The following is a 15138-nucleotide window of genomic DNA, read 5'->3' on the forward strand; positions in this document are numbered from 1 at the left end:
AGTACTGATTAATCAAGTTCAGGCAACTAATCACACTTGACTTAATTATTCCTGTTTAAGCTTAATTAATCTTGATTAAATTCACTAATCACACTTTAATTACCACTAATCCTGATTATGTTTTCCACACATTGCATATAAATGTTAAGAACATAAGACCATGCCACTTAATCATCTTGATGAGGGAAATATAATTATATATAGCTTACCGTATGCAAATATAATTCTTCCTTTCTTGTCTCTATGTTTTCTTTCATTTCATATCAAATGACAGAACTTCAAGGCTATAAACATTGGATAGCAAAACATGTGTATTTTATTCAAAGAACAAATCTTTCTAGTCATGCCAAAGGACCATCAAAGTATGTCTTTTAAGTGTATCATACACTGAAGAAGGAAATTTAATTCCAGGCATCTCAATCATTGAAATGAGAAATATGTACGTGTCAGTTAATAGAAATACCTAGGGTGTTACAACAGCAGTTGGTGGTTGATAGAATGTGTGGGTTCAGTGAACAAGGACTACATGGGAAGAGACAGTAGAAACAGTGAGGAAATCCTGAAGCAATCCCCCCTAGACTCTTTTGGCATCACATCTGCAAGAGGTTGCATCACATACCACTAGTAACTGTCTTCCAACAAATTCCTCATTCAGGGCTTCAAAGTAATTCCACTGCATCACTTTTATGGAGGATTCAATCTTGAAAATTTGAAGCCAAGTAGTCTTGAAAATTAAGTAAAGCTAAGGGTTGGACCTATACAGAATCATACTCATGATCTTGAAAGCTTACCTGAGTAATAAAGAACAAAAGACAACCAGAATATAACTGAAAAGTAAAATTAGCAAAATACCCTAATATGCAAATTAAAAAGTAAAAAGAAGCTGTAATCAAACTTAAAGAATAAACCAACTTTACTAATCCAATTGTGGGAGAGGTTCTTTCCAAATATTTTTGAAACTGTATAGGTTCAAAATTTTATATGCTTTTTTGTGGATTCTCAAGTTGAAATTGTTTATGTAATGTAGTGTCATTGCCACCATCATGGCTTTGCCAAGCCCTGCAACAGCTGGGAGGTTGCTGTTGCTACTTAAATCTGTAAGTGAGGTTACAGAGACTTCTAGTTCAAAAAGAGCAAAAAAGAAGTCTGGCTATGATGTGGGAGCTGTTGTTCAGGCAGAGGTAGAAATATCTATTTTTGTTGGATTTCCATCTTGGTGTTAATATTTAAAGGCTTCATTTGACCACAAAAACCTGTTATCATGGTTTCTTTATTTTTTAAGATTATTTATATGCAATTATGTTTTATTGCTAGATTACTGAAATAAAGACTTTGGAACTGAAATTGAAATTTGGATCTGGTTTCCATGGGAGGGTACATATCACAGAGGTGAATATTTTTCAATTATTATTTGTTATTTTTTTGACACAATGGTACAGTACAGTCATCTATGATCATTGTTTCTGGATTTATATGGGTTTCCAATTACTTGGCTGTATATACTAGTTAAACTTGTGTCGTGGCAGGCAAATGATGATAATGCTGTCGAAAATCCCTTTAAAGACTTCAGAATTGGACAAACACTGACCGCAGTAATTGTTTCAAAGACCAATAAATCAGAAAATAATAGGAAAAACTATCAGTGGGAATTGTCTATCAGACCTTCACTCGTTACAGGTACGGTAATGTCTAAAGTTTCTTTATTTATAGTCTATATCGAAGCTTTTATTCACTTGGTTCCCTCAACAGCATACTTGTCCTTTCAATATGTTAACATATCACCCAAAGTTGGCTGACATTTGTTCCAAGTAGTTGAATTGGCAACACAACTTGTTTTTTTCATTCTTTCTTATCTAGGTACACCATTCTTTTCTTGTAACCTTGAATCATTTTCTACACTTCTACTCCTCCCCTTTGTGCAAGCAGTGTCTTGAACTTGGACTATAACCCCAGCACTAGAGCCGTTAAACTTTATTTTCCATCACAAATTGTGTTCCATCATATCTACTTATCATAGTGTTCTTCCTTCTCAAAATAGTTCATCCCAGTAATGCTAGTTTGTATCCTTTGTTGTAGTATTTTTTTGATCAACAACAAAGAGATTTATTAATGAACAAAAAGAAACGAGGATAAGGCATCCTCTACAAAGAGGATAAAAAAGAAAGAAAGTACACAACCCAAACAAGACTACATCAAAATCCTTCTACATGTCACACATCGACAACCAATTTCTAAAAAGTGGAACCCCTCTAAAAAGAGCATTCACTGCAGCCCAAAAGGAGGTTACATGACAAATTTTATCCCACAAAAAATCCACATCCCGAAATTTATATTCGAAAACCCGTGCATTCCTTTCCAACCAAATGACCCAAAAAGTTGCGAAGATGGCACAATAACAATGCACGTTGGCCTTCTTCGATGCACCCAAAGCTCGAAAGTCAATTAGTAGCATATGCACACTGCCTTTTGGGGCCACCCACATAGCATTCTTCAAAAGAAACAATCTATGCCATAAATTTAAAGCAACTGGACAGTGCAAAAATAAATGATCCATGAACCAAGGACCACATGAACACCTTTACCTTAAGAGGAGCACAAGTCTTTCAAATTATTTTATTGAGGAACTTGAGGATTATCAATGATTTTGCCAAAAAAGACTTGCAAGAAAAAATACCAGATGAATGAAGAGCCCAAACCCTCTGTCTTCCGAAAGAGGAGTCAAAGAAATATGATTAACTTTTGACAACAAAGACATCAACTCTTCAGCTTCCCTATCATTGAGATTCCTAAAAAAATTGAAATTTCAAGAAATTGGAGCCAAAAAGAAACAAGCCATGGAAGCTATAGAACTATTATGAGACTGGGCCACTCTATATAAATGTGGAAAATTTGAAACAAAGGAAGAAGAGCCCACCTAAACATCCTCCCAGAATCAAACAAGTTCCCATTATCCACCATCATAGAAAGATAATGAGACCAAAGTGGATAGAGATGAGAAATTGATTTCCAAGGAGCACGACAACTACCCCTAAAGACCACCTGTGAATCCCTACCGTTACCCTGAATCCTGTACTTGCTTCTAATAACAAAATGCCATAGTGTGTCACATTCATTTGGAAATCTCTATAACCACTTGCCAAGTAGTCATGTTTCTAGCCACAATGTTACCAATGGCCAAATCCCCCTTCTCCTTTGGAAAGGAAACTATTTCCTAGTTCACTAGATGATCCTTCTTACCCTCATCCTTACCTTCTCAGAGGACCTTGTCAACTTTTCTAATGATCTTGCAACCTTAATTGGAATCCTAAACAAAGATAAAAAAGAAAAATGGAAATACCTCTTAAAACTGTCTTACTAGAGTATATCTACCCCCACGTGAGAGTAAAGCCTTGCTTCACCCTTTCAACCTCTTGCCAATCTTTTCCACAACTGGATTCCAAAAAGATTCACTCCTAGGAGTATCCCTCAGTGGAAGTCCCAGGTACTTGAACGGAAGTACCTCAATACCACATCTTAGAAGCGAAGCCATTCATTGAAGCTTATTACGTTGCAAATTGATGCCCACCACACTACTTTTTTCCAAATTAGCCCTGAGACCACCCCAAAAATTCTCAAAACCAAAAAAAGATCAACTATCTGGCTCTCATCCTTGGTGGAAAAAAAGACGGTATCCTTTATTGTAGCATGACTCACCTTATGCTATTAATTGTCTTCGTAGTTATCCCACTTGAAGATAAATTCGTTGAAATGCTTACATCTTGTTATATGTTTAACTCAGAAACAGAAAAGCTTACACATTATATGTGTCTGTTAATAGTTGTTGGGCATTGCTCTAGGGATCATCCTCATCCGTGTATGAGCACAGATGAAAAGGCATTCACACCTGTATTTAATGTGCATCTCTTTCGTGCCTAAGCGACTGTTTTAAACACAAACACAAAGACGTATTTTATATGTATCTTTTTGTTGCTATAGAAAGCAGTACTTAACTACCATGACCGCTCATTTCTACTCCATTTTCCCAAAATTTGGTCCCTGAGCATGCTGCTGACTACTTGCCGTTGGATGTTTCTTATGGCTAATATATTAAAAGAGTAGATATAATTTTATCTACTGGGTGTAGTTTTTATCCTTTTTCTCTGGTTGGGTCTATTCAAAGCAATGCTCGGTGAGATCCAAGGCCACTCCCTTAACCCATGTCCTCAGTTTTCCTCTTTGTTCTGTTTGAGACTGCAACATGTATCAAATCAGCCCTTGCTGGTGCATTAGTTGGTCTAAGTTGCACATGACCCAAACTTTGTTCTAGGGTCTGTTTTATCACTCAAGTTGATCCAAATGCAATTGCTTATCCAGGTTCTACAGAAATGGGAGGCAAGCTTGGCAATGAAGATTTCAGTTATTCAATTGGGCAACATGTAACTGGATTTGTCTATAAATTGGATAGTGAATGGATCTGGTTAACAATATCTCGACATGTGAAGGCTCAGCTCTACATTCTTGACAGTTCACATGAACCTACTGAACTTCAGGAATTCCAGAAGCGCTATACTGTGGGGAAAGCAATATCTGGTTATATTTTAAGTGCTAATAAGGAGAAAAAGCTGTTACGTTTCGTGCTGCGTCCAATTTATTCTGCTCCTGATAGAACACTTGGTTGTGAAACTATTAAGATAGATGACACAAGCAATCACTTGAATGGGAATGTATCATACCATATTCACGAAGGTGATGTTGTGGGCGGCAGGATTTCCAAAATTCTTCCTGGTGTGGGTGGAATGCTCATCAAAATAGATCCACACCATTATGGAAAGGTCCATTTTACTGAATTGATGAACTTATGGGTTTCTGACCCATTGTCTGGATATCATGAGGGACAATTTGTCAAATGCAAAGTCCTAGAAATCAGCCATTCAGTTAAGGGAACTTTCCAGGTTGATTTGTCATTACGCACAACTTCAGATGGCATTCATTCTCAGAAGTCTACTACTGTCAACAACAGTGAACTCAACAACACTGTGTAAGTATTTAGAATTACTGGTGCTTTCTTGCATCACCAAGTCAGTATATAATTAAAATTCTATTTCATTCTTTTGCACTTATCATTTTGCATTATTATTAACCCTTCAAGTGACCACCAAACAGCCCCCCCCCCCTCCCCTCTTGTTTAGTGGGTGCTGCAAGCAGTCAGCAAACACCCAACAAAAAATAGGAACTGATATCACCAAATCATATTAGAAAATTGCAAAACAATGTTGAACTGACCCAAAAAAATTAACTGTCAAACAGCACACCAGGGACCTGAATACCAATGGGGCCCAGAGCTTAACATTACGCTCCAATAAACCTGGCTGGTGATCCCAATTGGCCAGTCAGCACCTTCAATATCCGATAGAACTGAAAATTGCTCCACACAAAGCTGGCAATTTAGATTTCCGAAAAACTGCCCCCTTTTCTGGAAAATCATATGAAATATAATAGTCGGCTCTCTATTATTGAATCGCGTGTCTTTTTTCAATGTAGTTATTTAAGATGTATGGTTAATAGGACTTGTAGTTTGTTTTCTTGGCTGAATATCAGCTTTTATTTTTATGCTTTGAATGCCATCATTTGTCAAATATTATTCTGAAGAGAGCCATTTAATGATTCACAGATATTTTGCAAGCCGTGTAGAAAGTATAGAGGATCTTCATCCTAAGATGAATGTGCAGGTATTACATACTATAAATTCCTCTCTCTCTAAATTATTATTATTATTATTATTTATATTTTGTTGTCTATACTCTATAGCCTATGACTTCTCAAAACCTCTGTCATGGTGAAATCTATCATGGTATTAACTCTTGCTTTTATGGATGCCTTTCAGTTCACCATGGTGTATCTCCTCCCAAAAGTATTATTATTATTATTATTTTTTATTTATTTTGAGATAGGACCGAGAATCTAATTACAATATTGGTGTGGAAGGGGGGCAGGATCGAAGCTCAAAACCCAGGACATATGCATGCGAAAGGCTTTCCCTTACCATCAGCCTAGGCCTTGGTTTCATTTATTCTCTCTCCCCACCTATTTGTCTTTTTTGATGATTTTTTGTGTGAATTCAATTAGGATGCATTGTTCTATTACCTCAAATTTACATTGATTTATTAGTTTAGAAACAACATAAATTCTTGTAGTGTTTGTCAGTATTTTTCCCTTCCCATTTTGCTAGTATCATATTTTGGTGAGAGTCTCAGTTTCATTGTGTTGAATATGTCGATACTAAATTTTAGTTTTTATTAATTTTGTGATCTGTTAAGTTATGGTGAGCTCATGGAGTTTCAACGTGCCATTGAAATTTTTAGTAGAAGAGAGTGGATTCTAGGGCTGCAAACCTACTAAGTCAAGCCAAGTGATAGGTTGTTGAAGTTTAGCTTGAAAACTTAACGAGCTTTAAAACATGTTTAGGCTTAGCTTGTTTACATAATGAGTCATAATGAGTCAATTTCAACGAGTTTTTAACGAGCTGAACACGAGTTGAGCGTGAGTGGTTTGGTTCATTTTGTAGCCCCAGTGGATATCGGAAATGACAAGGGTAAATGAACCACTTAACGATATTGTGACTGTTACAATTTGAAAAATCACATCACATCATTAGGGCACTTAAGGAATTTTGCAACTGATTCCAACTACCGGCAACAACTAGACTTTTGTTTTGGAATTATATTGTGAATGATGAATGGAGAAGGTCCAACTAGACATTGTGATGTAACATCTATTGCATGTTAAACAAGTACGATAGGCTTTGGAAGTTCGAAACAAAGTCTAAGGGTCCCATGATCGTCAAGAAGGCTTTTTGGTCTAAAGAAAAGTGTCCATGTATGATAGTATTTAGTAGTTGAAGGTATTATGGTAATTTCAATAATTGTTGGAGATGGGTTGTAGGGGGAGCTTCTATTTACACCACAAATTTTACTCCTTATATTCTTTTGTTTGTTTGTTTTATTTTATTTTATTTTATTTTATTTTATTTTTTTAGAGTAAATTACACTTAACCTTCCTAAAGTTTTGGAGAAAATATAGTATGTCCAACAATTTTGACATAATAACATTGACCTCCCTTTTAGTGAGGCTAAATGGACCAAGAACTAATGTAGATTGTGTAAAGGCATATAGATGAACAAGGAAAAATATGTTAACATCATTTTTCTATCCATTTGGCCAAGGGATGATTGATGAAAAAGGGACTAAGTGTTACATAAATTAAAACCTTCAGGGAACTCATTGTAATTATGCCAAGATTACTGTATTTTCTCCAAACCTCAAGGGTGGTCAGTGTAATTCACATCCCTTTTTTTTAAAAATATATTTTTTTTATTACAATTCTATCCTCATGTAAAATTACCAAAAAAAAAACTCCCCTACAAATTATAAATCCTAATTTTTCAAACACCCCCAAACTGCCATTGCTACTAGCAATTGCACCGACAACCAACGCCACAACCTTCCCAACTTGCTACCATTCCTTCCTATAACCACCACAACCTCTCTACTAACCCTACGAACCAATACAACCTCTCCTCTCCATCCCGATGAACCAAGACAACCCCTCCTCTACACCAGCAAACCACTGCAATCTCTCTCCAAAACCACCGCAACCCCTTCCCATAGCCATTGGCCTACCGCGCGCACCCCCTCCCCCTTCCTCTTCCCTAGTGAACTTGTTCGATGACTCCCCAGTGAACTATACCATCCTGTTCGATGGCTGCTCTCCAAACAAACATGATTCATTCAACATCAAAAAATTGAACAAATGCTATTCGTTTGTCTCTGGTTATCTATATTCGAACATTGAGCATTGAACTGACGCCATGACGCTGCAAAGAGACGATTTGTTCAGCTTCGGTAGCTTGATGACAGTGACTTCCTTCTTTTCTTCTCTGAGAACTCTAGATCCTCTTCGCTTCCTTTATGAAAACCCTAGATTTGAGGTTGGGGAAGGGTGGGGGGAGTCTACGAAGTGATGGCCACTTGGATAGGGAAGGTTGCATAGTGGGGTCGTTGGGTTGGGGATGGTTGCGATGTGGTGGTCCCCGAGCTTGGGAGGGCTGAGGGGGATGGGGGCTATGTGTAGGAGGTTGGGGAGGGCTGGTGGTTGCTGTGGTTAGAGATGGTAGCTACGGCAGTCAGAGATGGTGGTTACAGCTGTTAGAGGGTAGGCATGTGAGTTATATTTTTTAATTTTTGATGGGCTGCAAATAGAAAAAAGGTGCAAGGAGATACAGTTGTTGTGTAAGTAGAGGCTCATATTGTTTGGGTTGTCCATGGTTTGTATTTTGGATCCAATTATTAAATGGATTATGATATGGGGATAATTATTAGCAGGTCATATTGACTAGACTTATTTACTCACAAGTCCCAAGTGAATTTATTTATTTATTTTTTTAACATATTTGCCTCTTGTTTTGATAATGAGAACATTTTCAAACTTTTTAGATGTGTTTTGTGTTTGTGGAATGATAATTTGTGACTAGTAATGATATTGATAAATTTATCAAATTTGACTTTTGTTTGTGAATTTTGTTTTATTCTTAGTTTATTTGTGTTAGTTTGTATTGAAATATGATGTGGGAAATAGTTGAATTGCATTTTAAAAAAAACATTTTTTAAGTGATAAATTTATCACTGAAAGTTGGAGTGTACTTTTTGATAAATAAGTCCAGTCCACAGGACTGGCTTGTAACTACCCCTATTATATATATGTTTTGTCATGTGTAGAATAGTCTTAGTGGTAAAAAAGGTCAAAGTTTCCTATTTTGAACTCATGTCATAGTTGGAGTAGAATTAGAAGTCATAGTAATAGTTCGTCTAGAATTTTTGTAGTTTTAGTTTCTAAATTTGAGTCTTAATCCTTTGTTTGAGTAGGGAGTAGGGGAGTCTTTAGCCTATAAATATATGTGTACTCTCAATGATTCAATAGAGTTCAAATTATGAGAATTTAAGATTGTGTTTGTGTGTGATTGGCGTAACCCTTTTGAGGGTGAAGCACCTATTTCTTCTTCTATTTCTTTTTCTTCTTCTTTTTGTACATACCCAAGTTACTATTTTCTGGTTATATTATTCACAGCCCTCAAAAAGTGCACTTTTCAGCCTGAAAATCATTTACAATCAAACCCAAATCAACGCTAATTTCTTGTCCTACTTATTAGCTTCCAATTTAATCATTAAAACCTAAATTACACTGTTTAGCTGTTAAATAGCCTCTGTTCTGAAAATCCAAAAAGCTGTCCTACATTACATTGTCTGGCAAATGACCACACTTTGACTTTGCTGATAATGTTGTATGAATTGGAAATTGGTATGTTTACTTTGTCAAGATCTTTTTCGACTGTATGATTAATTCATGATTATCAAAATAAATGAACTGATCCTCAGTTTCTTCTTCCATCAGAATCTACTTTTTGTTCTGACCATGTGATATTTAAGTTTCAAATGTACAGTAATCATCCATTCTAATTGATTTGTTGCTTGGACAGAATATGTTCAGTATGTTTTTTTTGGTCATATATGTAGAATATTGTTTTGCATCAGTTCAATTAATTTAGGCTGAGCAGTGTGTTTTGTTGTCTGTTGACATTTGTTGCTTTTTTTGTCATCAAATATTCATGCTTAGCACCTTAGTTTTTTATTTTTCTTTTTTGGGTTAAATAGGGCTATGTTAAGAACATCACACCAAAGGGATGCTTCATTATGCTTTCTCGGAAGCTCGATGCGAAAATCCTTCTCTCAAACTTGTCCGATGGCTATGTTGAAAATCTCGAAAAAGAATTCCCTATTGGGAAACTTGTTGTTGGCAAGTAAGTATTTCTGGTAGTACTACTTTCTGATAGATAGTTGTTAAGGCAATCTTTTGAGACACTTTGCATGCAGGGTGGCATCTGTGGAGCCTTTGTCTAAGCGAGTTGAAGTCACCCTTAGGACATCAAATGCAAGCAAAACACAAAAAAGTGACAGAAATGGTTTAAATAGTCTCCATGTTGGAGATATTGTTTCTGGCCAGATTAAGCGCATTGAATCATACGGTTTGTTTATCACAATTGATCATACAAACACAGTAAGTAATTTGGTATTTCTCTGCAAGTTCGTTCTTATGATACCCAGATTTGTAGTTTTGAACAAGAATAATTGGGTCTCAGTTTATTTATTGTGACATCTGGCCCATCAACTTCTGTCACTATAATAATAAGCCAGTTTGTACAATCATCACATCTGTTTGATTTTACCAAACTTTGAATATAGGATGTGTTTTATGGGTAGGTGTGCCCCAACTCTTTTTAGGTTATGTAACACATGGTATTCTGCTCTGGCAGCGGACTGTATATTAGTTTGGGTTTATAATTGCATTCTTCTTCTGCCTAGGTTGGATTATGCCATATTTCCGAGCTTTCTGATGATCATGTTGACAATATTGAAACTAAATACAGAGCAGGGGAGAGAGTTACATCAAAGGTTTTGAAGGTAAACAATTGTATGTCAAGCTTTGCAAGCAGTATCGTTGTTGTGTTATGATTGCTGAATGGTGATTATTGTAACCTCTTTCTAGACTCTGGAGAACATGTATATTGATTCAAATGAATAATTTCTCTAAATATTATCTAAAATAGGAACAGCTGCTATGGAACTTCTGCCAGTTTGAGTAACTCTCTGTGGCTACAGAAGCTGTATTTTTTATTTTCTTTTATTTTTCAAACTATTATCAGGTGGATGAGGATAGACAACGAGTTTCTCTTGGGATGAAGAATTCATATTTTATGAGCAATTTTGACATTCAAGCTCCTTCAAAGCAGAAGTATGATGATGCCATTGAGGAAAAAGATCACATGGTGGGTACTCAGTTAACAATGTTGCCAGATAGAGGCTCATTGGGGATGCAGAATTTGGACTTTGAATGTGAAAATGGGCAGCATCCTCTTCCTGCTGAAGTGGAAGCGAGGGCTTCTATTCTTCCACTTGAGGTCCCTCTCGATGATATAGAGAAATCAGACATGGTTAATGCTGCTTTTCAAAATATAGAGCACGTTGATGATGCTGATGCTGTAGATCAAAAGAATAAAAGCCAGGCAAAGAAGAAAGCCAATGAAGAGAGGTAATTTTTTTATTCACATATTTTCATGATTTTCTTATTAAAGGCTGTCTGTCTCAGTTTTCCTGTTAAGAATGGAAATTGTTCTGCTCAGGGAACGAGAAATTAGGGCTGCTGAAGAAAGGCTATTAGAGAAAGATATTCCAAGAAGTGCTGATGAATTTGAGAAAGTGGTTAGAATTTCCCCAAATAGCAGCTTTGTCTGGATAAAGTACATGGCATTTATGCTTTCTTTGGCTGATGTTGAGAAAGCCCGCTCAATTGCTGAGAGGTAATCATTTAGCTGTATTATTAGTTTCCAGTTTGCTCTGGCAAAAACATATGGAGTGTTTTTTTTTTCTGCATTTGTATTTTTATTTTATTTTTTAAATCTTATTTGAAATTTTTGCTTCAAGCAAAACATTTTGTCCCTAAATGTGTCTTTTTATTGTTATTATTCTCCTTATTATGATTTATTTTTTAACAGGAAATACTGAAAGTTATTAACAATGGGATCCGATCCACTGCCTGCTTTTATCAATGTTATAATAAGCATTTCTCCGGTGGTATTAAGAAAGAAAATATTCAAATTGAGCTGAGATAATTGAGACAAAGGCTTGTTTAATTTGAGTTGAAAAGTAAACGCTAAACCTTAAATTTTCAAAATAATGAGACTGATTTGTTGAGTGGATAGCCACATGGCACATATGAGTGCATGGTCTTGTGTGTAAGCTTTTGTTTGTCAAGAAAAAGCGAGAATATCTGAACAGGATGTGAAAGTGGATTAGTGATCTTGGACTTGAAGCGGAGAATTGACATTATTGTGGGTCCTGAATTGCATTTCTGCTTTCTGGTCACGTGATGTCTTATTGTATTGATTTGTTCTTTGTTTTTTTTTCTTTGTTTCTTTCTTCTTTGGTTTCATTTTTCTCTACATTCAAATTTTTTTGGTTTTACCTTATATTCCCTTCATCAAATATGCTGTGGTTGAACCAACATGCCATTTTTTGTGTCAGCAGTAGCTAGTTGCATCAAAAAAATAAAATAAATGCACATCCACAAATTGGCTTTAATGTTCATAATATGTGCTAGTTTGCTTCTCACTCTATGTTTGTGTTGTGTTCTTTAGGGCTTTGAAGACAATAAACATCCGAGAAGAATCTGAAAAGTTGAATGTATGGGTGGCTTATTTTAATTTAGAGAATGAATATGGATATCCTCCAGAGGTAAAATATATATACTATACATGTATATCCTTTTGCCTTGTTTCCAAAAAACTCTCTCACCATCAGTATCATTTCAATAGCTTCTAGGAGTTTTCTTACTTTAGTTTTTCTCTTCAGGACGCCGTTTCAAAAATATTTGGAAGAGCATTGCAGTATTGTGATCCCAAAAAGGTGCATCTGGCACTGTTGGGTATGTATGAAAGGACTGAGCAACACAAGTTGGCTGACGAGCTTCTCAACAAAATGAGCAAGAAATTCAAGCATTCATGCAAGGTATTTTTATGATATAATAAACTAGAGTATTGTTATTGTTTTTTCCTCGAGCAGCGGAGCTATCAAATTAATCTACTAGACTTCACTATACGTTTTTTTTATTAATTTATATTTTTTATAGATTTGGTTAAGGCGGATTCAGTGGATTTTGAATCAAAATCAGGATGAAGTTCAGTCTATTGTAAAACGAGCTGTTGTATGCCTTCCCCGGCATAAGCACATTAAGTTCCTCTCGCAAGCAGCTATTCTAGAGTTCAAATGTGGGGTTCCTGATAGAGGGCGATCCATGTTTGAGGGAATGCTTCGCGAGTACCCAAAGAGAACAGATTTGTGGAGCATTTATCTTGATCAAGTAAAAATCCTTTTCTTCTATTTCTGTTGTTTATTTTCAACAATGCATGATAAAAAAATATAGTTTGCTTTATGCATTAAAATTTGTCTTAAAAAAAAATTAACAAACAGGAAATTCGACTTGGTGATGTGGATGTGATTCGTGCATTATTTGAGAGGGCAACAAGTTTGAGCCTTCCACCTAAAAGGATGAAGGTGTGTGTTAAGTTTGTTTTTGTTTTGTTTTGTTTTGTTTTGTTTTTTATTTTCGTGCTCATGCTGAAGATTTAGTTTTTAAGACTTTCCTTGTCACATGAGTGTGTGAGTAAGTGTGGTTTGTTGGAAATGCAGTTCTTATTCAAAAAGTATTTGGAGTATGAAAAGTCTGTAGGTGATGATGAAGAAAGGATTGAATCTGTTAAGAGGAAGGCGATGGAATATGTTGAGGGGTAGTCTTGCTTGATGAGGATGAGGATGAGGATGAAGATGAAGATGAAGATGAAGATGAAGATGAGGATGAGGTTGATGTTGAGGTTGAGGTTGTTTCGCATAATACAGTCCAAAGTATTATGACATCTGCTCGTTCGCTCACCCACTCAATATTTGCAATAGGAGGATGAGCAGCAGCAGCACGGACTGTTAGAAATAGATGGCATAAATAACTAATAACCATCCTCCTGTTTGTCTCATGATTGTGTATGCTTTTTGTTTAATTAATTATTCACTGAACGTCTTTGTTTTCTCTCTCTCTCTCTCTCTCTCTCTCTCTCTCTACATTAAGGTTTCTTTTATTTTTTATTTTTGTTTCGGTGTCCTGAACAACACTTCATATATATATATATACACTAGTGGGTGAGTGTCACCCAATAAATGTCATATTAAATCTATAAAATATACATTTTGATAGGGGTGAGCATGGTTCGGATTGGACCGGATTGGGATAAAACCAAGACCAATCCGTTATCTACGGTTCCTGAAAAATTGGAACCAATCCAATCCGTTTAAATTATAGAACCAATCCGAACCAATCCGTTTAAATACGGATTGGATCGGTTTAGGACCACGGATTCACATAATTAAATAACAAAAAAATATATATAACACTTTAATTTCATAAACATAGCGCTATATTAATTCCACAATAGTAACATCTATTTCTATAATAGCGACATACTATGCTAGAATTTAAACAACCATAAGAAAACTGGTTTTATCATAAGTATTTAGACCATTACAAATTAAAACTAAAAACTAACAAACAAAAGTAATAAAAGAAGATATTATACGGTTTTAAGTTTGAGTTTAGATTTTATATAGAATAAGAAAACAGACTATGGGGGAGGATGTATAATAAAAATATATACTATTTGTATACGGTCCGGATCGGTTCTAATCCAAAACCGTGGGGTTCAATCCGGAACCAATCCGTGTACTACGGATTTTTAATTTTTCAATCCGGAACCGAACCACGGATTCAAAAAACCAATCCAAACCTATCGGATTGGACTGGACTGGATCGGATTACGGATTTCACGGATTCCTTGCTCAGCCCTACATTTTGATTTTGAATTAAAAATATAGTGTCTATTGCTTTAGTGGTAGAAGTATTGTTTATTAGACCAATGATTTTAGGTTCAAGTCCCTTTTATCACCTTAATATTTAATTTTATATTTCTCTAAGAAATAAACATGGCATAAAAAGAAGGGGAAAATGTCTCGTAGCTCAAATTTTGTGGCTCAAAAGTGGCTCAAATGGCCAAAACGACGTCGTTTTGGCCATTTTTATGTTGTTTTGTACTCAAAACGACTTCGTTTTGGCCATTTGAGCCACTTTTGAGCCACAAAATTTGAGCTACGTAGCATTGTCGAAAAGAAGGTTTGGACATCAAATAACATGTTCACTTGAGGGGAGTGTTTGGCAAGTTGGATTTTAGCCTTTTTTTTTAGGTTAAAATTTACAAAAGGACAAAATATGCTAAAATAATTAATAAGATAAAATGTCAAAATTTATAATCATTTCATTTTTTTTCTTACAAACATCACATTCAATTACAAAAAAAATCTATCCTCTTAAACACAGATTTTTAGCTTACTAAAATAGATGAAAATTAAAATAACCTATTAAAATAGCAACTTTCCAAGCACCTACTATATATAGTTGAATAAAAATAACACGGGTAACCATATTACTTGATGTGAAAACGATTTGGA

The 15138-nt window shown here is 35.5% G+C and overlaps 1 protein-coding gene across 12 annotated transcripts in view; it reads left to right on the forward strand.

Moving 5' to 3' along the window:
• The window catches only part of LOC114259240 (rRNA biogenesis protein RRP5), an 86575-nt gene extending 72919 nt beyond the window's left edge, over positions 1-13656 (forward strand). For 10 of the 12 annotated variants that reach the window (XM_082912643.1, XM_082912649.1, XM_082912650.1 and 7 more), the window contains 15 exons: positions 1028-1181; positions 1315-1389; positions 1527-1677; positions 4354-5017; positions 5651-5708; positions 9688-9833; positions 9907-10090; positions 10396-10494; positions 10737-11122; positions 11214-11390; positions 12228-12324; positions 12442-12597; positions 12719-12949; positions 13060-13143; positions 13279-13656. In XM_082912643.1, coding sequence (XP_082768769.1) covers positions 1028-1181; positions 1315-1389; positions 1527-1677; positions 4354-5017; positions 5651-5708; positions 9688-9833; positions 9907-10090; positions 10396-10494; positions 10737-11122; positions 11214-11390; positions 12228-12324; positions 12442-12597; positions 12719-12949; positions 13060-13143; positions 13279-13380 — 2764 coding nt within the window. In that variant the 3' untranslated portion in view covers positions 13381-13656. The remainder of the gene's footprint in view (positions 1-1027; positions 1182-1314; positions 1390-1526; positions 1678-4353; positions 5018-5650; positions 5709-9687; positions 9834-9906; positions 10091-10395; positions 10495-10736; positions 11123-11213; positions 11391-12227; positions 12325-12441; positions 12598-12718; positions 12950-13059; positions 13144-13278) is intronic. The other 2 variants (XM_082912651.1, XM_082912652.1) reach the window with 2 other exon arrangements.
• Positions 13657-15138: the final 1482 nt, after the last annotated feature.

Source organism: Camellia sinensis, unplaced genomic scaffold, assembly GCF_055761805.1.
Source record: "Camellia sinensis isolate YWXY unplaced genomic scaffold, ASM5576180v1 Unanchor4, whole genome shotgun sequence".
Classification (NCBI taxonomy): domain Eukaryota; kingdom Viridiplantae; phylum Streptophyta; class Magnoliopsida; order Ericales; family Theaceae; genus Camellia; species Camellia sinensis.